Below are 25,812 nucleotides of genomic sequence, written 5' to 3'. Positions count from 1 at the left end.
TTGTTTTATACTTAGGTAAGCATAAGAAGGTGAAAAGAGCAAGAAATGGGCCAAAAACAGACAAAATGGGCTTATCTCAGTATTCCACAAGGCCTAGGCACTACCACACGGGCAATCCACACGCTCGTGTGTGACACACGAGCAGGCCACACGCTCGTGTGTCATGGCCGTGTCGACATTAAACCAAGTCAGAATTGCACATGGCCTGAGCACCTTCACATAGGCGTGGCACACGACCGTGTCCCTATCGAGCCAAAGTCAAATTCTATTCGGAAAAAGCTAATTTTGGGCTATTTTAGGCATTCCAAAGTCTATATAAACACCCTCCAAGAGGATCAAAGGGGGGACGCAGAGTAGAAGGCGAGAAATACTCAAGGACAGCCACCGGAATCAGCTCGGAAGCAGGATCTACTTTAAGATTGAAGATCTCCACTCAATTTCTTTAGAATTTCTTTAGAAGTTCTTTAGGTTTCTTTATGTTTTGTTGTTTTTCCAATTTTAAGATGTTTTCCATTATTATCCCTAAATACCTAAAGGAGATGAAACCTAAGATGAATCTTATTGCTATTTGAATTATATGATAGATACTTGTTGTTATTCTTAATTGTGAGTTTTAACCCTTGCTTTAATATTCCAGGATATTAATTCAGGTTTTTGATGTGCTTATTCAGTGGAGTAAAAGTCCCTGTTTAAGAGTAGATCATTCATAATTAAGCGAAGTTCCATATAATCCTAAAGATAAGACGACATAAATCTGTCGGATTAGAGTCAAATCTGATAAGAGAATCCATAGATAGAGTTAATGCAACAATAGGGGTTTTAATTAGAAAGAAATTTTGATTAATCAACCTAGAGTTAGTTGTTTTTAGTCTCGAGAGAGATATTAACATAAATCGGGGATTTCTACGGATTAAGCCAAGTGAATAAATCGTATAATTCAGAAGTAATAAGTGAAGTCTAGGTGGATTCTTCCCTGGGTATTATCTCCTCCATCGGTTTTCCAAAAGTATTTTCCAACTTTAATCTCTGTCATAATCTTAGTTAATTAGATACTTAGTCTTAGATAAAACACTTTCTTAATTGTTAGGCTAGATAATAAAAAGATAGTAATTACTAGTACTTTTAGTCCTCGTGGATACAATATTTTTGGTCTCACCATAACTATACTACTATTCGATAGGTGCACTTGCCTTAAGTTAAATTTTTAGTTAGTTTCACGACCATCAAGGTTGTAAAACCCCAAAAATCCTGAAACCCAAAAACCCTAAAATCTTGAATTTTTCTTTTTGTGCTTAGCAATTTCAGTTAAGTGTTAATTATGTGATAGTAGGTCTTGGTCAAGGTTTGAGTTCGAACCTAGGGGTAAAGGAAATTATAGTTTAAGTATTAAAAATTATTAAGAGAACCCTGATGGCATGTAGGTGGGCTTTTGAATAAGTGAAGGGAAAATTGGATAGAAAAGAGCCTGCTGGCCAATGGGGTAAGTGGCGTGTGGCTAGTGTCAGAGGTCTGGGGTTCGAATCCCACTTTGCTCAAATAAGGGATTTATTTTTGCTTAAAGGGTGGACAGAGGTGGCGTTGGAGTGAACTCTGTAGGGAGTGATAAGAGAAAAAATTCAAGGAAAGGATCAAAGGGTTATCAGAGAGAAAAACGAGGAGATGATGAGTAAGGATGAGGTAAAGCCGAATTGGGAACTTTGGCTTGAGAAATTTGACTATAGGGGCTATAAATAGGTGCCGAATAGGAGGTGGCCAAGCTAATGCCGAATTCCCTTCACCTTATTGCCTAAAAGCAGAAAACCCTTTGCTTTACTTTCTTTTCTTTGTGCCGATTTCTATCCTTCCTCTACACAATTTTCTTTGTTTCACTTGTGGGTTAGCCGACTTCTTCTTTCTTCTTCCCTTGGTACCGAATAGTCTTTTGTTGCCATACAAATCCCAAGGGGCCGAACACCTCTTTGGTCGAATACCCTTGGTGCCTCCACTACCCTTTCCACTCAGTCGATTCTAGTGTAAGTATTCGCTCTTCTAATCGGTTTGTTTTGCTAAGATCGGTTATTGTCCCTCACTTCTCCTCAGGAGAGAAACCTTGGTAAGTGTTCTTGATATTAGTTGGCCGAATGGTCATAGTTAAGGTAAGGGGGACTTGTGTTAGATACAAGTCACCCATTATTTTGGTTTTAATAATTAAGATTGGTGCAGATCTAGGGGTTGAGCGTGGTTAGTGATTAAAGAAGGGACTGTTATAACTTGTCGCGCAAGGTAAGGTGAAAGGTGAGGTTTCAGTTTTGGTAGAGATATATTTTAAGCATGCGATTAACTAAAGGATAATGTCGATTGTAGGTTCAGGGCTAAAGAAATCGCAGCACGTTTTATTACCAGGTGTGTACTTCTACCCTATGATAGCTTGATATAAAGCCGAAGGTGTGTACATACACTGCACACACACAGTAGATTGGCAAAAGCCGAAATGTCGAAAAGCCAAAAGTTTGGCTACGGTAGACTTGCAAGTGTGCGAACACTTGTAAGAGGGAAACCGATAGGTTGCCTGAGGTCCAGAGGCCAGAACGGGCTAAATGGGCCCGATGGGCTGTGGGCCCATAATAGGAAAAAATTGATAATTGATGTTATGTGATGAAAACTTGTATGTGAGCATGACTGTAAATGTGATTGGGCCTAATGGCCATATGAATTTAATTAAGGCCTAATGGCCACATAAATGTGAAAGGACCTAATGGGCCATATGAAAGAGATTGGGCCTAATAGGCCATATATATATATAGGTATGGGGATTTTTTGGGGCTTTGTAAGAGGTTGTAGGCCTAGTACATGATGACTGCATAAAACTTAATTAATTTATTAAAGACCGTGGACAAGTTATAGGGTTAAGGTGTGGCAACGAGTATATGCATGTCTCGGATTGGATCTAAGGAGAGCTTGGTACTTAAGCGGTCTTAATGACCCACCTCCTCTTCTCTGGAATCCTACCTGGTGCATAGTATTCGTTCATCTTAGCTCACGGGATTTGTTAACGGGCCAAGGTAAGTAAAAACTTGTAATAAAAAATTACTAAAATGCCCCTAAAGGCAAAAATGACTAAAATACCCCTATGCGATGAGTGTAAGATTTATGATTGCTATATGTATATCTATTGCATTCATATGATATTCTGTTTAGGATGCATATGGGTTGGGAATTATGAAACGGAGGAAGTATATGAGGGTCGCATGGTTGCTTCACAACTGTGGACCACCGACGACTTTTAAAGCCCAACATGTGATTGGCAGCTTACTGCATTGAAGGTAGTTCCGCAACTGGGCTACCATTAGAGTGTATCAGATGGGTAGGTCGATATTTATATCCCCACATGGTGTGTACCGGGTAAGGGTGTGCATAATTCGGGTAAAACTGAAAAAATTCGGTTAACCGACCGAATTCGGTTAATCGGTCGGTTAACCGAAAAAAATTAATAAATAAAATTATCCAACCCAACCCAAACTCAATTACCCAACCCAATAAAACTAAAACTAAAGTTTACCCAATTACCCAATCCAATAAAACTAAAACTAAAAGACAACCCAATTTACTAAAGTCTAAAACCCAATTTACTTTAATAATTTATAAATTTTTTAAATTTTAAAAATAAAAAATAAAAAAAATTCGGGTATTTTTCGGTAATTCGGTTAATTCGGGTAATTCGGGTAATTCGGATAATTTTTAACCAAAAATAAAAAATACATAATTTTCGGTTAATTCGGTTAACCGACCTTATTAACCGAAAAAATTTCGGTTCGGTTAAATTTTTTAAAAAAAAATCGGTTCGGTTAACGGTTAAAATTTTTGGAAGGTCGGTTAATTCGGTTATAGTAATTTCAGGTCGGTTAACCGGTCGGTTAACCGAATGAACACCCCTAGTACCGGGGGACAGAGTTGGTGTATAGTGGATGGATTATTGGGGTGGGTTGCACTGTATTGCATTGCATGTCTATTGTATGGTGAATGATGTTTCCTTGTTACTTGTCGAGGGTTGTACACACTGAGTTTGCGCAAACTCGCCCCCTCTTTTATTTTTCTCAGGTGATGCTCAGTAGCAGGTTCGATGTCTAGAGGGACTCTGGGTGGCCAGCTAGCAAGACAATTTGGATTCATTTTAAAAGTATATAAGTTACTCGTTTAATTAAGTAATTTTCATTTAGTATGGATTGTAATAAGGCCTCCCCTTTTTATTATTGTTTGGATTATTAAATTCATACGTTGTAATTATAAGAAGTGGAACATGAATTTTTTTTCTAAGCTATAGTTTTCTTTTAATACTACGTTTCCGCAACTAAAGTTTTAAAAGATAAGTTTTCTTAAGTCAAATGTTTTAAGCAAAGCTTCGCAACAGAAAAGTGATTTTACTAAGTAATTGAGATGTAACTTTTTAATGAAGGGTTTTCAATGAAAACAAGGTTTTCGCTAAAACAACTCAATGTGACACGCCAGATTTGGCCATAACGTCTGGGCCGAGTTTGGGGTGTTACATTTAGTGGTATCAGAGCTTAGGTTACAAAACTTGAGCTGTGAAGTGGGCCTTATTACTTTATTTATTTTTCTGTTTTAAAAATAAATTTGATTGAATCACAATATTTTTGGAAAAGGGGAAGTCTTGCTAAGTGGCACACCGAGTCTCTGACATCCAACCAAGTAAGTTCTTTTATTCTTAAACTTGTTTAATTGTTAGACAGTAGATAGTTAGAGGGCTACTTTAGACGGTTATGTTAGAATCGAACTGAAGCTCGTAGGATTCTGAAACTGTAAAGGATTTTCGAAAACAATATTCTCTTTAAATACTTTCATAAAACATCGGGTTAATTATTGAAGCTAACTAAAACTTCATAAAATTTTTAATCCAGAAAATACGTGAATCAACGATGAGTGCTAGAAGAGGTACGAGAGGTCGTGGCTGAGGTCGCAGAAGTGTTATGGCTGAGTCGTCAGCATCAGGCCATATGCCCGATGTTGGAGTAGAAGAGGCTCTGGCTTCACCCGTAGCTGGGACTGGGCCGTATGATTGGGCCACGAGAGAAGATGTATTGTCGCAGGAAATGCTAAGGATTTTGGAGAGGGTCGCTGGGCCCAATAATGGCAAGGGAAATTGGGGGTCCATTCCAGAGCAACTTCAATCAAATGGAGCTAAGATCTTTAAGGGCGTGGCTGGTGTGGCTTCTAAAGTGGCGGAATAGTAGTTGGAGGCCACTGAAAGGATAATGGAGGACTTGGACTGTTCACCGGAACAAAAGCTAAAAGAGGCAGTCTCACTGCTTAGGGAAGAAGCTTATCAGTGGTGGCTGACAGTGAAAGAGGGCACTCAACCTGAGCAGGTCACTTGGAAGTTCTTCAAAGCTATGTTTCAAGGGAAGTATGTAGGAGTGAGTTATGTGGATGCTAGAAGGAAAGAGTTCCTGAACTTGACCCAGGGAAACAAATCGATGGAAGAGGATGAGGTGGAATTTTTGCGCCTTAGTAGGTATGCAAGAGTTATGGTGGCAACGGACTATGACCATTGCGTTAGGTTTGAGGATGGACTAAGAGATAGTCTCAGGGTATTGATAGCCCTACAAAAGGAGCGAGTTTTCTCGGAGTTGATGGAGAAAGCAAAGATAGCGGAGGAGGTAAAGGGCACAGAGCGGCTGAATCGAGATAAGGAAAGGGGTAAGAATAAGAGGGAGGCTGAGACTTCTAGTGTTGGACAGAGGCCTAGGGTTAGGGATAGAGATAATGGGCCAGTCAGAACAGGGCCCCCTGCTGTGAAGCTAGGGGTGCCACCTTGTGCTGATTGTAGGAAATGTCATGTAGGCGAGTGTTGGAAGAGGACGGGAGCTTGTCTGGCTTGTGGATCTATGGAGCATACGATCAGATTTTGCCCTAGGATGCCAGCTCAGGTGCCAGTTGCGGGCCAAGGTGGTGCCCAGCCACCAAGGGGTGGTCAACAGCCGCCCAGAGGCCATGGTCAGGCCAGGGGTGGAAACGGTTTAGGCCGTGGAGCACAGGGCAGAGGTGCTGGTCATGCTGAGGCGAGATAGCCAGCATTGGTCTATGCAGCACGTCGTCGAGAGGACAGAGACGCTCCAGAGGTGAATATTGGTATGTACGTTAACCATAATATGCTATTTATTTAGTTTGGAATTAGAGTGCACAGCGGGAGCGTGGTGTGGAAGTCTATGCTATGCAGCTGTACTAATAGTTGGGAATTTCGAGGATGAAATTTCTTTTAGGGGGTAGAGTTGTAACGCCTCAAAAATCTCGAAACCTAAAAATCCCGAAATCTCAAATTTTACTTTTTGTATTTAGCATTTTCAGTTAAGTGTTAATTATGTGATGGTATGTCTTGGTCAAGGTTTGAGTTCGAACCTAGGGGTAACAGAAATTATAGTTTAATTATTAAAAATTATTAAAAGAACCCTGATGGCATGTAGGTGGGCTTTTGAATAAGTGAAGGGAAAATTGCTTAGAAAAGAGCCTACTGGCCCAAGGGATAAATGGCGTGTGGCTAGTGTCAGAGGTCTAGGGTTCGACTCCCACTTTGCTCAAATAAGGGATTTATTTTTTCCTAAAGGGTGGACAGAGGTGGCATTGGAGTGAACTCTGTAGGGAGTGATAAAAGGAGAAATTCGAGGAAAGGACCAAGGGGTTATCAAGGAGAAAAATGAGGAGATGAGGAGTAAGGATGAGGTGGAGCTAAATTAGGAACTTGGGCTTGAGAAATTTGGCTATAGGGGCTATAAATAGGTGTCGAATGGGAGGTGGCTAGGCTAATGTTGAATTCCCTTCACCTTGTTGCCAGAAATGCTTTTCCCTAAAAGCCAAAAACCCTTTGCTTTACTTTCTTTTCTTTGTGCCGATTTCTATCCTTCCTCTACACAATTTTCTTTGTTTCACTTGTGGGTTAGCCGACTTCTTCTTTCTTCTTCCCTTAGTACCGAATAGTCTTTTGTTGCCATACAAATCTCAAGGGGCGGAACACTTCTTTGGCTGAATACCCTTGGTGCCGCCACTACCCTTTCCACTTAGTTGATTCTAGTGTAAGTATTCGCTCTTCTAATCAGTTTGTTTTGCTAAGTATCTATTATTGTCCCGCACTTCTTTTCAAGAGAGAAACCTTGGTAAGTGTTCTTGATCTTAGTTGGTCGAATGGTCATAGTTAAGGTAAGGGGAACTTGTGTTGGGTACAAGTCACCTATTATTCTGGTTTTAATAATTAAGATTGGTATAGATCTAGTGGTTGAGCGTGGCTAGTGATTAAAGAAGGGACTGTTATAACTTGTCATGCAAGGTAAGGTGAAAGGTGAGGTTTCAGTTTTGGTAGAGATATGTTTTAAGCATGCGATTAACTGAAGAATGATGTTGATTGTAGGTTCGGGGCTAAGGAAATCACAACACGTTTTATTACCAGGTGTGTACTTCTACCCTATAATAGCTTGATATAAAGCCGAAGGTGTGTAAATACACTGCACACACAGAGTAGATCAGAAAAAGCCGAAATGTCGAAAAGCCAAAGTTTGGCTACGGTAGACTTGCGAGTGCACAAACACTTGTAAGAGGCAAACCGATAGGTTGCCTGAGGTCCAGGGGCAATTCCATGGACTTGGGTTGTGAATTGGCTAAACGGGCCGAAATGGGCTAAATGGGCCCAATGGGCTGTGGGCCCATAATAGGCAAAAATTGATAATTGATGTTATGTGATGAAAAATTGTATATGAGCATGACTATAAATGTGATTGGGCCTAATGGACGTATGAATGTGATTTGGCCCTAATGGGCCACATAAATGTGAAAGGGCCTAATAGGCCATATGAAAGAGATTGGGCCTAGTGGGCCATTTATATATATTGGTATGGGGATTTTTCTGGGCTTTGTAAGAGGTTGTAGGCCTAGTACATGATGACTGCATAAAACTTAATTAATTTATTAAAGACCGTGGACAAGTCATAGGGTTAAGGTGTGGCAACGGGTATATGCATGTCTAGGATTGGATCTATGGAGAGCTTGGTACTTAAGCGGTCTTAATGACCCACCTCCTCTTCTCTGGAATCCTACCTGGTGCATATTATTCATTCATCTTAGCTCACGAGATTTGTTAACGGGCCAAGGTAAGTAAAAATTCGTAATAAAAAAATTACTAAAATGCCTCTAAGGGCGAAAATGACTAAAATACCCCTATGCGATGAGTGTAAGATTTATGATTGCTACATGTATATCTGTTCCATTCATATGATATTCTGTTTAGGATGCATATGGGTTGGGAATTATGGAACGGAGGAAGTATATGAGGGTCGCATGGTTGCTTGACAACTGTGGATCCACCGACGGCTTTTAAAGCCCAACATGTGATTGGCAGCTTGCTGCACTGAAGGTAGTTCCGCAACCAGGCTACCATTGGAGTGTATCAGATGGGTGGGTCGATATTTATATCCCCACATGGTGTGTACCGAGGGACGGAGTTGGTGTGTAGTGGATGGATTATTGGGGTGGGTTGCACTGTATTGCATTGAATGTATGTTGTATGGTGAATGATGTTTGCTTGTTACTTGTCGAGGGTTGTACACACTAAGTTTGCGAAAACTCACCCCCTCTTTTATTTTTCTCAAGTGATGCTCAGTAGGAGGTTCGATATCTGGAGGGACTCTAGGTGGCCAGCTAGCAAGACAATTTGGATTCGTTTTAAAAGTATATAAGTTACTCGTTTAATTAAGTAATTTTAATTTAGTATGGATTGTAATAAGGCCTCCCCCTTTTTATTATTGTTTGGATTATTAATTTCGTGTGTTGTAATTATAAGAAGTGGAACATGAATTTTTTTTCTAAGCTATAGTTTTCTTTTAATATTACGTTTCCGCAACTAAAGTTTTAAAGGATAAGTTTTCTTAAGTCAAATTTTTTAAGCAAAGCTTCGCAACAGAAAAGTGATTTTACTAAGTAATTGAGATGTAAATTTTTAAGGAAGGGTTTTCAATGAAAACAAGGTTTTCGCTAAAACACCTCAATATGACACGCCAGATTCGGCCATAATGTTTGGGCCGGGTTTGGGGTGTTACAAAGGTACCTTTCTATAGGTATACAATTAGAAAAATCCTTATTGACAAATCTCGATAATTCGCAACAAATGCTGGATTCTGGTTTAAGTAGTGAATTCTTTGTACATTAGTGTCATCTCATACCATATCTTGTACATCACGCAAATAACCCTATTGGCAGGATGATTGTGTTCTATCATTTCTTACGTTGATCCGGGCACATTTAATACATTAAATCATTTATTTACAATTTAGTCCATTTCTCACATTTTTTTTACTAATTCACATACAATTCAAATCGCGTTCAAGGTATATAAATATATAATTCAAACACATACATTACATTGAGATATACAACTATACCATATGAACTTACCAGACAAAAACAACAACAAGCGAAATGTCGACGACAAATCTATAATTTCCCCTTTTCCTCGATTATTTATCCTTGGTCCAAATCTTGATCTATACTATAATTCATTTCAATTTATCAATTTCAATTACCTTATAACATCTTATTCTATGCATATGACATTTTAAATTAAGTTTTCACAAATTCCCTAAAATTTTTCATCTATTTAATTTAGTCCCTAAAACGAAAACAATCATATCTTTCACATTTAAGCCCTGTTTGTCTATCTGATTTCAATCTCATCCCTCTACGGTTCTCTAGTACCTATATTTATAAAAATTTCAAGCTAATTTTGAAATAATTACACTTTAGTCCCTACATTCAAAAGTAGGAAATCTCTCTTTACAAATTAGTCCCCTTGTAACATTCCAAATTTAGCTTCATAAAATTTAGAAATATATCAAAAATAGGGAATTGACCTTATGGTTAGTCATTAAATATGAAAGTTTGAAGGTTAGTTGGAGGTCCCAAGTTCAAGTCTTAACTTTTACAAATTAAATTATTTTTTTGCAAATTCATTTGTTTTTTTATGTGTTGGCATCCAAGTTTAGTAAACCTAGGTATAAATACAATTTTTTAATCAAAATAATCAGCCTTTTAATCCATTTCTTCTACCTTAGCCGTCCCTAACCCCCTATCCCTCTCTTCATCTCTATTTTTTTCTTTTCCCTTTTTTCCTCTATTATTGTCGTTGCCTACACCTCCCCTTTTATCATCATCATCTTCTTCTTTTTGCATCAAGATTGTGCATCATCTCCTTTTCTATATTGCTACAATTTTCCCTTAATTTTATTATCCCTAAATCTAAAATTTTGAACTTCAAGATTGATCCCAAACATCACTTAGAAGTGCCATTGCTGTTTCTCTCGACTAGCTTGTGTAAGGTCTCTTCTCTCTTCAATTTTTTAATTAATCTTGTCCATTAAAACCCTAAATTTTCAGATCTGGAATTTAGGGGATTTTAAATTGTTTTAAATTTATTTTTCTATATTTTAATGTGGTTTCAAATCATTTTAAAATTCGGCCCAAATTTCGGCCACCATGGGTAGTGGTGCGTGCGCATATGTATAGAATATGGGGATGTTTTGTTTCTTAAATCTTGCCCAATTAATTCCAGCCTTAATTCGAGTTCTTGAACCCTTCTAATCATCTATTAAACCCATGTAAATTAGGGAAAAAAACGTTCTTGATCGTTTGGGCATTTGAATATCACAAATCGGGAAGCATAAGTGCGGTTAAGTGTAAAATTAATTGTTGTTTAGACATAATTGTAGGGTAAATGTTATGGATTGATTAAATGAAAGAATTGAATAATTATTAGACGCTGATTTTCCAGTATATTATGGAATTAGGTGCTGATCCAAACGCCTCAAATCAACTGTAAAGCCGAAGAATGATCGTACGTACGGTTCGCATCAATACAAGGTAAGGTGTAACACCCAAACCCGGCCTAGACGTTATGGCCGAATCAGGTGCGTCACATCAAACCATTTTTCAAATTTGATCTTTCCGGTGAAAATCCATTATTGAATCTAAATTTATTATTAAACCACAGTTCATCAAAACGTATACCAATTTGTTTGCCTTTGGTATATTACCTCATTTAAAATCGCGGAAGCATTTTGAAAACTTTGTTGTTGGAAGCTCGTATTCCTTAGAAAAATCATGCCATTTTGAAATCTCGAGTTTTCCTACACTAGCAGTTGAGTATAAGAAATCACAATCCAAATTAAAACTTAAAACCCACCAACGGCCTTACTACATAAAAAAAACCCAAAATGAAATCTAATTGCAATTAAAAGAAACAGAAACAGTAGTGTGGCCATCTCCGAGTCCCTCGCAGCTCCAAACCATCTAAGCTTAGGGATTACCTGCACAGTTAGAAACGGGGTGAGTTTACGAAAACTCAGTGTGTAATCCCAATAACAAACAAACAGTGAAAACACAGTATTAGTACAATCTGGGCCAAAGCCCTATTTAGTCTTGACATATACTGGGCCGAAGCCTTTCGTTTAACAGTTACTGGGCCGAAGCCTTTTCATAAATCATATCACTAGGCCGAAGCCTTTTCATAAATCATATCATTGGGCCTAAGCCTTTACTGTAAACGGTATGGCCCTTAGGCCCATTTCAATATCACATGTAATGTCAATAGATGTATGCAAGCCCATTTCAATATCACATGAAATACCAATGAATGTATGCAAGCCCATTTGGGGAGACTACTCGACCCACCATCCGCTACTCTCCACCCGTACCAACCAAGCTCTCCATGGGGGGAATAACTCAACCCACCCAACCAAACTCTCCACTGGAAGCATAGCTGCTTTGTCATATAACTAGAGGCCTAGCCTCTTTTAATAACTGGGGCAAAGCCCTTTCTGATAAACTGGGGCAGGGCCCTTTTCGGTAAACTAGGACAGAGCCCTTTTAGCACTTCCTCCATCAATATAACCCATATCCCATGCAATATGTCATGTATGCAGAATGTCATGCCCATATTTGAATCAAACAATCACAGTCAAGTCACTCATATCACCAACATATATTCACAATCAAATCCGTCAACCACACAGTCCAAGTCAGTCATTTGCCCACAAGGGCAAAACAGTCATTTTTCATATTATAAGGGTATTTTCGTAATTTTACCAAATATCAGGGTTCTCCATGTTCATTAACAATTGTCAATATTTCTGAGTGTTTAAACAATTATCTTTAACCCACTTTATCAAATTCGGGCTTTTGGGCCCAAAACCCCTCATGGGCCCTACGAATGCTGATTTAGCCTACTTAACCCAAATTTTACAACAATACTAACCGTGTTAACGTGCAACTTTTCCAAATTCCATTTTTTTATCAATGTTACCCAAATGGGCCCAAAAGCCCATTGGGCCCAATTCCAACCCATTGAGGCCCAACTTACCATTGTGCACAAAATTGAGTTCTTACCTGTTCCATCGATCCAAACACCGATCTTATCGTATTTATCGCATCTATACCCAAATGTAACATTACAAGTTCCCGAAATACCGGTATTTTAGCATTTCGGCTTCTCAGCAAATATTAATCTAAGCTATTACGAGGGTTAGTACACACCTGTTACGGGTTGAAGTTGAAACAGTTCCATAATCAATCACCTACGATAACCACCACCTGTCACTCAAACTTAACTATTCCAATATCAATATATGTAAATCCTAAACACATCAGTCATACGGAACATAAGGGCGTATTCATCATTTTACCATACAAGGGTATTACGGTCACTTTACCCTACAGGGCTTTACGGTCTTTTTACCTATTAGGGGTATTTTAGTTATTTCATCCTATAAGGGTGTTTTGGTAAATCTACAAACCAAGGGTATTTCAGTAATTTTGTAAACCAATGGTATTCCTATAATTTTTAAAAAAGGTCAAGGGTATTTCTGTAATTTTGTAAATCAGGGGTATTTTGGTAATTTAACAAATTGAGGGTATTTTGGTAATTTCTCAAACCAGTGGTATTTTGGTAATTCTATCCTACAGGGGTATTTCAGTAATTTCACAATCGAGGGTAAAACGGTAATTTTGTAAACTGAGGGTAAAATGGTAATTTTGTAAATTGAGGGTAAAACAATAATTCTATAAATCGAGGGTACTTTGGTAATTTTACAAGTCGAGGGTATTTCAGTAATTTGGTAAACTAAAGTATTCTAAACATGGATAACAATACTAATGGCCCTAAAGCCCATTCTAGGCCCAAATGGGCCCACACGCTCGCGTGGCCTTTTTAGCCCAAATCTAGCCACAGATATGAGATTCACCTAGCCTAGTCCAATATTTACTACGCAGTCAAACAACTTATCCAATTGGGCCCGTAGGCCCATTGGGCCCACATAGCCCCTTTCGGCCCATCGCGGCCCGAAGTAGCCATCCTACAGCTAGAGTAGTGAGAAATACACACCTGATAGGAGACTAGAGTTAATCCGCACTCCGAGCACTCTTAGCCGACGCCCAACCCAAACTAGCACGCCTTAAAGCGAAAAGGATCAACCAAGAAAGGTACCTTTACTCTCCTCATGGTTCTCTCTATTTAAAGCCAGCTTCGCATCCACTCTTATGTTAACTTCCCGATGTGGGATCCCTCCAACATTAGAGTTTAAATTCAACACCAACTCTTGCCACCCCCTGTTAGCAAAATAAATGCTCTTTGCTTGCCATGAGTTTCGAACCCTGGACCTCCTCACCAACCCTCTGACGCTACCTTCTTGCCTCTTATGTGGCACTACTTTGCCACTAGACCATAAGGCTTTTTGTGGCACAATTTCTCCAACAATATTCTTAAGGCCCACCTACTACACCCAGGGTTTGATTCACCTTAAACCAAAATTTTTGCTAGAGTCCAGGTTTGAACCCAGGACTTCTCCAACACTTCTCAGTACACTTAACCACTAAATCAAGCCTTTATTAACGAAATTTACATGCACAACAAAATATTATAAGCTGCCTTCAACCGCTCCCATGCTCAAGGCCCAAAACTTCTAGGCCCAAATTCAGGGTGTTACATAAGGAATCTAACTAGTTGAATTCATAAAATAGTTATTAATTTGAAAATTGGTTTGAACCCATAAGTGGGTAAATGACAGTTGGTTAAGTGGTAAATGATTTAATTTATACTGAATTTTGGTTTAAGCTCGTATAAAGGTTTATTAAGGAAAATTAGAAGATTCACTAGGGTGCTGCAAGAAAGCGAAAAATAAGGTATGGGTCCTAAACTTGCAAAATTTGTTTGATAATGATAAATGTTAGGTTATATTTGATAATTAGCTTGCTAATTGGTCTGACATAGTAGCCAAAATATTAGTTTTGTGAGTGGCCAAACCAGGTAAGTTTCGAGCCTTTAAAGGTTGATGTGTTGGCAAAATTGCTAGTTTGACTGTATAAATGTGTAATTGAGATTATTGTGCATAGTTATATTATGTGGTATGAGAATGTTTGATGGAATGGTATGAAATGTTGAGATATTGGTTTTATGCATGATTTAAATGCATGAAATATTTACTATGATATATATACGTGAGGTTGCTATTAGTGCACAATGAAATTCGTAAAGTATGTGAATTGAATGATATAGATGAATACCATCTTAATGGTAATTTGAAAATTGGAACATTGTTTCCTTTCTCTGAAAGTATGTGATTATTGAGGAAATGTTGAGCTTGTCAAATAAAAGTGAAAAGTATTGAAATGTGATTGTGTATGAATTTGTATGACATATTGCATGTGCATTGGGATGAGATTTTATGGTTGACGAAGGAGTTCTGTGGAGTACCGGTAGCATATTAAGTCTGCATATATTTTTAGTCAATGCACTGCATTTGGAGTACCAAGGGGATTGGCAATTTTATCGCATTATATATTTGGCAGTTTCACTGCATTATTGATTATTGGTGGTTTTACCACATTGAGCATTGCTCACATACATTGGAGTTTGGCAAACGGGTTCTGGGGAACTCGTGGTGTGTAGCGGGTGGTATGGGTAGGATCTCACATGTGCATTTTTCACGATCATGTGCATTTGAAAATTATTATTGTTAATGTTTGATTGTGCTATTGTTACCTCTATGAAATTGCCTGTATGAATGCTTAATACTCGTTTAATCTTACATTGAGCTTGTTAAGCTTACCCCATTATCTCAACTTCTCAGGTAATGATCAAACTTAGGATCGAAATTGGCATGCGGACGTATGGCAGGCTTCGGACTTTACTTCGTCATATTATTTTAACTTAATTATATTTTTAGGTTATTTTATTATTATTTAGTTTTGGATTGTAAAGTTTCTTTAAATTGTGTTTTGGGACTGTTCAAGATTTTGGGGTTTTTCATGCATGCATGACACACATATTTGGTATAGATACATGGTTTTATAATTTTTTGAAATGGACTATGCATGATATATGACTAAATTAATAATTTATCTAGTAATGGTATATTTCTACTATTAAGAAGATAACAAAATGATTTTTCAAAGGCAACGCCATCAGTAAGGTTTTACAAAAACTCGCCTAATTTACTAATTTGATCTAAGCATGGTTGGATTAAGTAAATGGATGTTTTCCAAAGCTAACAATAGAAACCACGGTTTTATAAAAAGAAGTACCTGAAGGTTTTTAACTATCATTAGGGTAAGTTTGACACTAAGGTGTCCAGTGTGGCCTTCCCGATTCGACCATAATGTTTAGGCCGTGTTTGGGGGGTTTCAGCCTTTTTTTTTCATTTCCAAGCTTATAAACTAACAAATAACACCAAAAGCTTCAAAAATCATCAATGGCAACATTTTAAACCTTTAATAGTTTTGAAAAATAAAACACGGTTTAGCTAAATTGAGTTACAATGATATCAAAAACATAAAATTCATGAAAAACGACTTAGAACCACGCACCATGCAAGGTCGAATGTTGAGGGATTTTATAAAGCTTTCATTCCATCTTTCAGTGGTGAAGAATTAGTGAGGGAAGATGAGAATAAGGTCATTTCTCTTTCTTCCCACTTTTTTTTCTTTTATTTATGTTATAATTTCATTATTTTAACTTTAATTTTTAATAAGATAATGCTAAAACATGCTCCAAGTGTCCACTTACAATTCAAAAATATTCTAACTATTATTTAGACCTTAATTTAATTACTAAATAAGTCCTTAAGCAAATAAAAGTCTATAAAGATTAAATTTTACGTTTTTACGATTTAGTCCTTGTACATTAATTAACTATCAATTCAATAAAATTCCTGGACCAAAAATCAATATAATTCTAATATACTCATAAATATTAATTAATAATATTTACGGACTCAATTATCGAAAATAAGGTTCTAAAACCATCATTTTCAGCACCACTGAAAAATAGGTTGTTATACTTTTGGTGCATTGAACTCTCGGGATGAAAACTCTAATGAATTAAGTTTAGCTCTTGTTCCAAATCCTTTTGAATTAGCTTCAAACCTAGCTAAATACTCATCTTCATCATCTTCATATGTAAAATCAAATAACAAGAGATGTTCCAAAGGATCATCAAGAAAATTATGTTCTAGCTCTATAAAAATCAAAGAATCTACCAGTGAAACAACAAAACATTCTTCAACATCATCAAAAAATTTCATAGTCTTGAAGACATTAAAAGTCACCTTGTCATCGTAGACCCTCATGGTGAGTTTACCCTTTTACACATAAAGTTCTATCGGTTGCAAGGAACAACCTTCCCAAAATAATAGGCACCTCTCTATCTGCCTCATAGTCTAACTTAATAAAATCAACGGGAAATATAAACTTATCAACCTAGACCAACACATCTTCAATCTTCCCATCAGAATGAGCAAGAGATCTATCTTCCAATTGAAGACTAACCACAAAAGGTCTGACTTCACCAATCCTCAATTGCTTGAAAATCAACATTGGCATCAAATTTATATTAGCACCTAAATTGCACAAGGCCATCCCACAATAAAAAATCTCTAATATTTCATGGAATGGTAAAACTCCTTAGATACTTCATCTTAGGTGGCAATCTGTTATGCAAAAATGAGCTGCACTCTTTAATTAGAGCCATGGTTTCAAATTCCCCCAACCTTCTCTCCTTAGAAAGAATATCCTTTATAAATTTCACTTAGTTGGGCATTTGCTCAAGGGCTTCCACAAGTGGAATATTGATATGCAGCTATTTTAACACATCCAAAAATTTCCTAAATGTAGTATCTTACTTTTGCTTTTGAAACCGTTGAGGAAATGGTGGCTGTTAAATTTTTAATCTATCAGGATGGCTTTGCTAAGGCAATACTTCAGCATTGGGAGCACGTGCAAATTTTAGTATATTAGGATTTCCAACATTTTCTTGAATTTCTCACTGTATTGGATTGTAGAGGGTTCACACTTAGCTTCAAATTTTTTTATCTCTAATGTCTTTCCATTTCTCAAAGTGACGGCTTTGCAATGTTCCTTACCAACATTTATCAATTTTTTTGTGTCACTTGGTAAAGCACACTAGGATCAGTTTCTAATCTCATTAACTAGCTGCCCAACTTGATTTTTAAAATTTCTCAATGTCTCTGCTTGGCTTTGGATAAATGCATCATTCTTGGCCATGTAAGTCTTTAACAAAATTTTAAAAGTATTAGAAGACTTGGCTTGTTGAGGTCTTTGAACTTGTTGAGAATACTTGGGTGGATAATTTGGTCGAAAAGGCATAGATGAGTTGATAGGACCAGCCCCTTAATTACTCCATGAGAAATTTGGATGATGCTTCCATGAAGGATTATAGGAGTTCAAATATGGCCCATTCTTATTTTGATTTCCCATGTAATAAATCGACGTCGAATTTGGAAGATAATTATCAAAGATATGACCATCACCACAATACACACAAGAAATATTCTCAAATTGATCTAAAGGTTGCCCTGTCGAGTTACGATTTGATAATTCATGTTCATGTTCCTGAGCATAGTTTACATAGATGATACTTGGGTTCCCACAGATGTAAGTGCGTTTACTTCATAAACTCCAGCTATTCTTCTCTCGATAGGTGCTTTAGTATTCGGCCACTGATAATTGTTGTTGGAGATCTTTTCAAGAATTTCATATGCTTCATTGTAGGAGTTAGCAAGAAGAGCTCCATTTGCTGAAGTATCTACCACCATTCTAGTATGAACATTGAGACCATTTTAGAAAGTCACTATTTGAATACAGTAAGGAATGCCATGATGGGGATACTTTCGCAATAACTCCTTGAACCTCTCCCATGTCTAATATAAAGATTCTTCATCAAGCTGCTAAAAAGTGGTAATTTCATTGTGAAGCTTGGCATTCTTACTGGGAGAAAAGTACTTCATCAAGAAATGTTCAACCAACTTTTGCCATGTAGTTACGGAATTTGAAGGTAAGGAGTTCAACCATGCTTGTGCTCTATCTCTCAAAGATTATGGAAATAATTTCAATCTCAAAGCATCCTTTGTAACTCTGGCCAATTTAAAAGAGTCACTCACTTTCATCAATAGGAGAAGATGAAGGTGCAGATCTTCAGTAGGCATCCCATTAAACAGACCTACAGTTTGCAGCATTTGGAATATGACTAACTTTAGTTCGAATTGTGGAGCCTCAATCTCGAGTCTTATAATACCCGAATTTTAGCATTATTAGCAATTGCTCCCCCTTGAACTTGTTGTAGAGGATCCATTACTACAACTGTCCCTAAAATACTTATTCTCTTCTTCTTCTGAAATTATGCTTAAACAATTATAACTTGAATAATTATGAGAATTAATAAAGCAAGAAAAAAGAAGTTTAAATCAAATTGAAAGATAATTAATTTCATAACTAATGACTAAATCAGTCTTCAGAAATGGATCCAGAAACTTATCACAAATTTTCTTATGATGCGCAAGTGTACACAATTGCTAGCAAGTGATATAGTAGTAAATACTAGAGTTATCATCTCCATAGGGACTGATTTTAAAACATAAATTGTAAAATTAACAAATGGCAACTTGAAAGGTAAATAAAAATCTGATTGAATGCAAAGAAATATGCAAAGAAATTTAAAAATAGTAACACAAATTAATAGTAATGAATTAAAGAGTCAGAATAATTATTTCCCCCTAATATGCAACTACTAGCAGTGATGTTACAACAATGCTGCGGCATTATGACAGTTTATTAATCTGGAATTTTCAGTTTATAGGCTTCTTTCAAAGTCACTATGTTCAATCCTTAAACCAATTTAAAATATGTCTATGCCAATTTAATGTCAAGAAACAATTGCAAACACCATTCCTACAAGATTATGCACGGTAACAATATATGTCTATATCGTTAGACATTTAAAATCAAAGAAATTAAACATGCACCATTCAAGTTTTACATCCATTAATCACAACCTTTTCAGAATTAGCAATTAACTCAATTACCCACTAATGTTGATCAAGCAATAGTAAGTATTAAACATGAATAACACTTTAATAAATAAACCTCATATTGCAACAAGCATCCTTAGCAAATTACCAATAATTCTATATTAGAGTTTCATAATTATTCTAGCTAACAAATGTTTAGCCTATAATCACAAAATAAAAAATGATTAATAAAAACTCAACCATGATTCAAAATAGAAAAAGAAAAGAAACAAAAGACAAAGAGAAAAGTGTAGAGATTTCAAGCCAAATAAAATGGTTCTCCTCAATTCGTTTTTCTCTTTCTTCCTCTTCTTCTCTCCTTTTTTTTCAAGTTGCTTTCTTTTGAAAATTGATGATTTCTTTAAGCATCAGGCAACTTCCTCTCTATGTTCTGGAAGTGTGGTATTTATATCCCCCAAAAGATTGTAGGCTAGGTCAACTCCCCTTTCTATTATATTTTGTCATCTTGGGAGTGTTTGAGCCTTTACATTTTCGCATAGCCCTATTTCTTCTTATTCTTAGTCATCATCAACACTTGATTAAGAAATAGGTTAAGCCCAAAAGCTGATGTGGCGTTATTTATATGTGAAGTCTCTAATCTATTCCTGTTAAGCTTGATGCTGAGGTTTTTGCTACAACATTGGGGCTTCAGATGTCGAAATTCGATATCTTCTTTTCTCCACATTTCTAATGTTTTGGTAGCCATCTTTAGAAATAAAATTTCACATTTTTAGTGTCTAATTTGACAAAAATACATTATTAAAATAAAAGCTTAAAAGGTTAACTACTTAACATAAACATAATTAAAACAACTATAAAAACACTCCGAACCACTCTTATATTGATTGAAATATAAGCTTAAAAGTAATAAAATAACTCTATATCTTAAAGTTATGAAGATACATATGCTCTTACCCAATTCCAAGCTAGAATTCACTTGGGGTTGTTAATTCTTCTCCATTTTAAAGAAAGAGAAGTCTTTAAGTTTTGTAATCTTCAGTGAATGAAAGAAATGGGATAATATTATAAATGGAAGATCAAGAACAGACGAGAGAATGACTTCATGCTTAGTGATATTGATTCTTTGATGCAGCATGGTGATGATCAAAGCATCATACGAAGATAATTAAATTTAGAGTGAAGTTAAATACTAGGTAGAATTGGCCACCGCCGACCTTAACCTTCCTATCTCTTTAGCTTATTTGGTTTTTATTCTTATAGTTTTTTGTAAAAAAAAAAAAGAAAAAAAAGAAGAAAAACTATCAAAATTTGACTACTAAAGCATAAATAAAGTAACAAAATAACTTATATTTAAATCTTGTATTGACTTAAATTCTGAATTCATAACCTACATCTTTTTATTCTTATAAACAAAGGGTCAAAATTAAAGCTTGTTTGATAAATAATAAGGTATATATTAGGATTCTTTTTATTTATTTAAAAAAAAAGATGTTTATTTTATATGAACTAAGGCCTTGGCCCAATTTAAAACCAAACCCACTAAATTAAAAGCAGACAATGTTTCATAGGAAGAAAAAATGGCCCATCATCAAACGAATTAATATTACAAAATTAGAAAAATGAAAAGAAACGAAATATCCTGATCTGGAAGTGGAGACATGGAGGCATTTGAATCATTGTTTGTCTATTTGAGTAATTAAAGCCAAAAAAATCTACTCTAAGAAAAAGGCCATAAAATAGGTGTCATATTTTAGTGCAATAAAATATAACATTGTTTAGTCTACTCTTAAACCCTCCACTCTCCCAAAGCTCTTGGGTTTTTGGCGGCTACCCCTTCTCCACGCCTTCCGTCTTTTCTTTCCCCAAATTTCCTAGTGTTTACAAGTCTAGGGTTTTTCTTTTTCTTCTTCTCCTTCTTCTCTCTCTAAATCTTCACCCTTGATATTGATCATGGCCAACTCTGATCGTATCCTTTCTAACTTTGCTCCCCCGGGCATGTTTTGTTTTCGTAGATTTCTGGATAACTATCCTTGTTTCTCTTTGTATATTGCTTCTTAGTATTTTCCTTTTTAGTTTTAAGGATTTTCTTGTTGTTTTGATGAGGTATTTTATTTTTGTATGGGTTTTAGTGGGGTTTATTCAAAAGTTTTGTTTTTTCATTGGTTTCTACTAGTTCTTTTTTGGGGATTTAGATTTGGTTGATTCTTGAAGTCATGAATTTAAATGTATTTTATCTTTGGGTCTTTGCTGTTGAGGTTTGTATGTAATTTTCTAAATGGGGCTTACTAGTTTTTACTAGAAAGGTCTTTTAATTGCTTTATGCTTAGGTTTGATGGTTTTGGAAACTTATGAATGATGTGTTTAATCTTTGATTATGCTATTTGTAGATTAATATACAATTATTGGATTGTTTATATGATATTGTTAGCTTAAAATCTGGATCTTTTTTGCTTTAAGTGATGTGCTCTTGATATATCTGAGTTGTAGCGTCCAATTTTTAAATTCTCGGTTTTGTTCTTATCCTTTACATCTACAATCACAGAAATTGCAGATTCACTAGGGAAATTGTCTCTAGATTCACAAGCCGTGACTGCAAAAGTTCCCGATACCGTAAAGAAGGTAATACCTATATTGTGAGATGCTTATTTCTTATCCTTGTTGATAAAAGTTCTAGTTTTTATTTAGTTGGTTATTCATTTTTTTATTCTGTGCAATTCAAGCCTCTTAGTTGAAGTTGGTTTCTTGGTTACCTGTATACACTAGTTATTGTCCTCTTTGTGTGGGTAAAGATGTTTGCTGTTATCCTAAGTTACTCGGATTTGGATGTGAGCGTCCAATATGGGTATGTTTCTGGCAAGGGTGTGTTCAATTTTCTTTTAAGTTTTCCATGTATTTGGAGGATCTTTAGAATGTCATATCTCTATTTTCTGGTCTAGATTTGGCCATGGATACCTCAATTAAAATGAAGAGTTGAAGTGAAGTAAATCCTACTGCATGCCATTAACTCAATGATTATAATGTTTGATAAGTGGTGAAGAGAATAATTCATAATTCATTGAGAGATTAATGAATATATGTTGCAGTGATTATCAATGTATGATGGTTTGACTATAACATTTAGATGTTTATGGAGTTTGTTTAACGTGACTAATTTTTTGTTGATTGATTAGGCTGAGTATCGTATTTGAGAAGCTTAATGTTTATGGGCAGGATCTTTATGGTGATAATGGCTCATATGTGTACCAGCAGACTTATGGTTATATGCCATATGGGGTGTATTCTATGCCTAGTTCACCTCTTCCTGCTATGGGACATGACGGTCAACTTCATGCTCTGCAAGAATACCATTATCCAAATCCTTATTACCAGCCACTGCCTCAAACTAGTCAAGCCAATGTTTCTCAAGTTGAGGTTTCAACTTCTGGTGTAGGTGATCAAGCTTCCTTATCCATTGAAACAAATAAGGGAAATACAAGTACTATCACAAATGGTGGGGGCTTGAGTGGTAATAGCGGATCAGGTTCATTGAAATCAACTTTCAAAAGCTCCTCGTTAAATCCGAATGCTTCCTACAAAAGAGGAGGCTTGGCAACAGGTAATCTATCCCTAGGCTTTAGCTATGATGGGATTCAGTCAACAATTCCATGGTTAGATATGTCGATGTCTTCTAATGGGCAATCAAAACATGCTGCACATGGTGGATTCTCCTCATATACGAACAACGCTTCATCGGGCAGGAATCAGAACCTTCACCATTTCCCTCATGTTATGGTATGTTCAAACTGCTTCATTACTTAGATCCGAATTCTAGTCTGGAGTCTGGACACATGCACTGCTTAAGTATATTGTATATACTAGATATATAAAAGATTTTAGTGTCTCAATTTTTCATCATCAATTGGCCTAATTGTTTGAGTGATCTGAATGCAGAATTTGCACAATGCAAGGCCATCATCAGGTGTGGCCCAAGCATATGGGTACATGAACCACATGTACCCTAGCAACATGACCTATGATCACTATGGTAATGCCATTAGAGGTGGTTCTGGTTTTGGATCATATGGTTATGATGCCTGGAAGAAAGGACTAGGGTGGTATCCTGTTGGTAACAACATCAAATCAAAGGGTCGTGGTTATGGAAAAGAAAGTATGAATGGTTTAAATGAGCTGAACAAAGGACCTAGAGTGAAAGGATATAGGAGTCAGGATGGTGTCGAAGCTGCAACACTAGCTGTCAAAGAACCGAACCTTCCACTGATAGAGAGCGACAAGGAGAACAATGTTTCTCTTGTTCCAGATATCGAGCAGTATAATAAAGAAGATTTTCCTGAGAGTTATTCAGATGCAAAGTTCTTCATCATTAAATCCTATAGTGAGGATGATGTCCACAAAAGTATCAAATACAATGTGTGGGCCAGTACATCTACTGGCAACAAGAAACTTGATGCAGCATTTCACGAGGCCAAGGGGAAGCCTGATAGCTGTCCGGTGTTTTTATTGTTCTCGGTGAGTATGATTACCTTTTATTCTCTGTTTTGATTTAGTCAGTACGTGCTTTACTTGAATTTTTCTGAAGCTTGACTTGTTTCCAGGTTAATACCAGTGGACAATTTGTCGGAGTAGCAGAGATGGTGGGCCCTGTTGATTTTAACAAAACTGTAGAATATTGGCAACAAGACAAGTGGACCGGTTGCTTCCCTGTGAAGTGGCAAATCATTAAGGACGTGCCAAACACTTCATTGAGGCACATAACACTTGAGAACAATGAGAACAAGCCTGTTACTAATAGTAGGGACACCCAAGAGGTATTTTCTGTGTATATTTGTGTGCATATGATTTACTATATCACTCGGTTTCGGGATGAATGTTGGGTATGGGTATATACTCAAAATGGGTCAATTTTCTAAGTTATTTTATATATTCAGAGAATCATGGTCCCATGTCCATACCCTGATATGTGCCAGATACGGGTGTTAGGCACTGGTAGTTGAGGGCAGAGCAGCATAGGTTATATATTTCTCCTTTTCGTGATTCTTTTCGTCCTTCTTATTGTGAAATGGTCTGTGGCGGCTATAGGTAAATTTTGAGCAGGGGGTTCAAATTCTCAAAATATTTAAGGATCATTCCAGTAAGACGTGCATTCTCGACGATTTTGAATTCTACGAGGCTCGTCAAAAGATAATCCAAGAAAAAAAGACTAAACATCAGTTGTCACAAAAACAGGTATTTGTAACTCTTGGTTGAATCTTGTGCCGCTTTTAACTTGCTTTTTGTCCATTTTTATTTGGCTTTGCATAAACTGCTGAAATATTAGTTACTTTATATTCTTCAGATCCAGGTTTCAAGTGGGGAGCCTAAAGAAGATGTTGTAACTGATAACAAAAAAAATGCAGCAATAACAAATGAGACTTTGGAAAAATCCGTAGAGGCAGCTTTGATAGAAGAACCAACTGTTACATCGAAAGGTGAGAATGGAAATATGAAACCCGTAGAAGAGAATGGATCGGTTGCTGCAACTGAAGGCGACAACCCCACAAAAGCAGTTAGTGTAGGGAATGCTTGCTAATTTGGCTTCTTAGATTATAGAATAGAATTGTAGTTTTGGGATGGTTATTATTAACAAGCTTAGCTAATTCATATCTACCTTTCAGCCTTTACTCGTAGCAATTAAGCTTTGCATCGTGAGACAATCTCGATTGAGATTTTTTTCATTTTGTTTGTGATTTTAATCTGTTTCCTTTGTTTCTATTAATGAGAAAGAGTTGAAGAAGAAAAAAAATAAAAGGCAATGAGAAAGAAGATAGTCCTGTTTGGTATTTTATTACGACAAGTTGGAAGATCATGCTCATATGATTACTCTTAGAAGGTGGTCTGCTTGTGATTTTGTACAGGAATGATTTTCATGTATAAAATATGTGGTTATGTGACGGATGTAAAACCAACAATTGAGACATTTGAACAAGTTAGGAGGGTGCGGGCAGAATCTGACTGTTCAATATGAATATTACGTATATCTTTAAATATAAAATACGCAATTGTTTACTTCAAATCTCTTGTTTCAGATTAAAAATAAAAGGGATCACGAGATTCTTGAGAGGCGAGGTCACCCTTAAAAGCAGATGAGAATGGAATGAATAAGCACAGTCTAATTTATGCTAGAGAAGCATAAACCCAAGTCTCAATAATAACGAGTTTACTGTCCTCGCTCTGGAGATAAATTAAAAATAATTTATTTTTTAAAATACGTATAAGATTTTTTATTAAATCAAATGACCAAGTATTGTATTTGGAATTAATTGTTTTATGTCAAATTATGGTTAAAATCTTTATACTATGTTTAAATTTAAGATTTAGTACTTAAAATTTAATTTGACATTATTTGGTTCCTCTATATAATATTATTAGTTAGTCGAATAGTTGACACCTTTAATTATTATTGTTAAAATAATGAGATTGATTTTTT

General features: G+C 36.3%; 1 protein-coding gene and 1 non-coding gene across 2 annotated transcripts; both read left to right on the top strand.

The window, feature by feature from the left end:
- The first annotated feature begins 18,192 nt into the window (after positions 1–18,192).
- LOC121213032 (small nucleolar RNA R71) lies at positions 18,193–18,299 on the top strand. Its single transcript, XR_005908401.1, has one exon. It is a non-coding gene; the product is annotated as a small nucleolar RNA R71 (small nucleolar RNA).
- Positions 18,300–21,012: 2,713 nt separating this feature from the next.
- On the top strand, positions 21,013–25,170 carry LOC107893649 (YTH domain-containing protein ECT3). Its single transcript, XM_016818699.2, has 7 exons — positions 21,013–21,315; positions 21,892–21,968; positions 22,560–23,120; positions 23,280–23,855; positions 23,942–24,154; positions 24,426–24,572; positions 24,682–25,170. Exons 1-7 carry the CDS (start codon positions 21,300–21,302, stop codon positions 24,913–24,915), a joined length of 1,824 nt encoding a protein of 607 aa, XP_016674188.2. The 5' UTR covers positions 21,013–21,299; the 3' UTR covers positions 24,916–25,170.
- The last annotated feature ends 642 nt before the right edge of the window (positions 25,171–25,812 follow it).

Source organism: Gossypium hirsutum, chromosome A13 (genome assembly GCF_007990345.1).
Source record: "Gossypium hirsutum isolate 1008001.06 chromosome A13, Gossypium_hirsutum_v2.1, whole genome shotgun sequence".
Taxonomy (NCBI): domain Eukaryota; kingdom Viridiplantae; phylum Streptophyta; class Magnoliopsida; order Malvales; family Malvaceae; genus Gossypium; species Gossypium hirsutum.
Note: the sequence above shows the minus strand (reverse complement) of the source record. Positions and strands in the feature narration are given on the sequence as shown.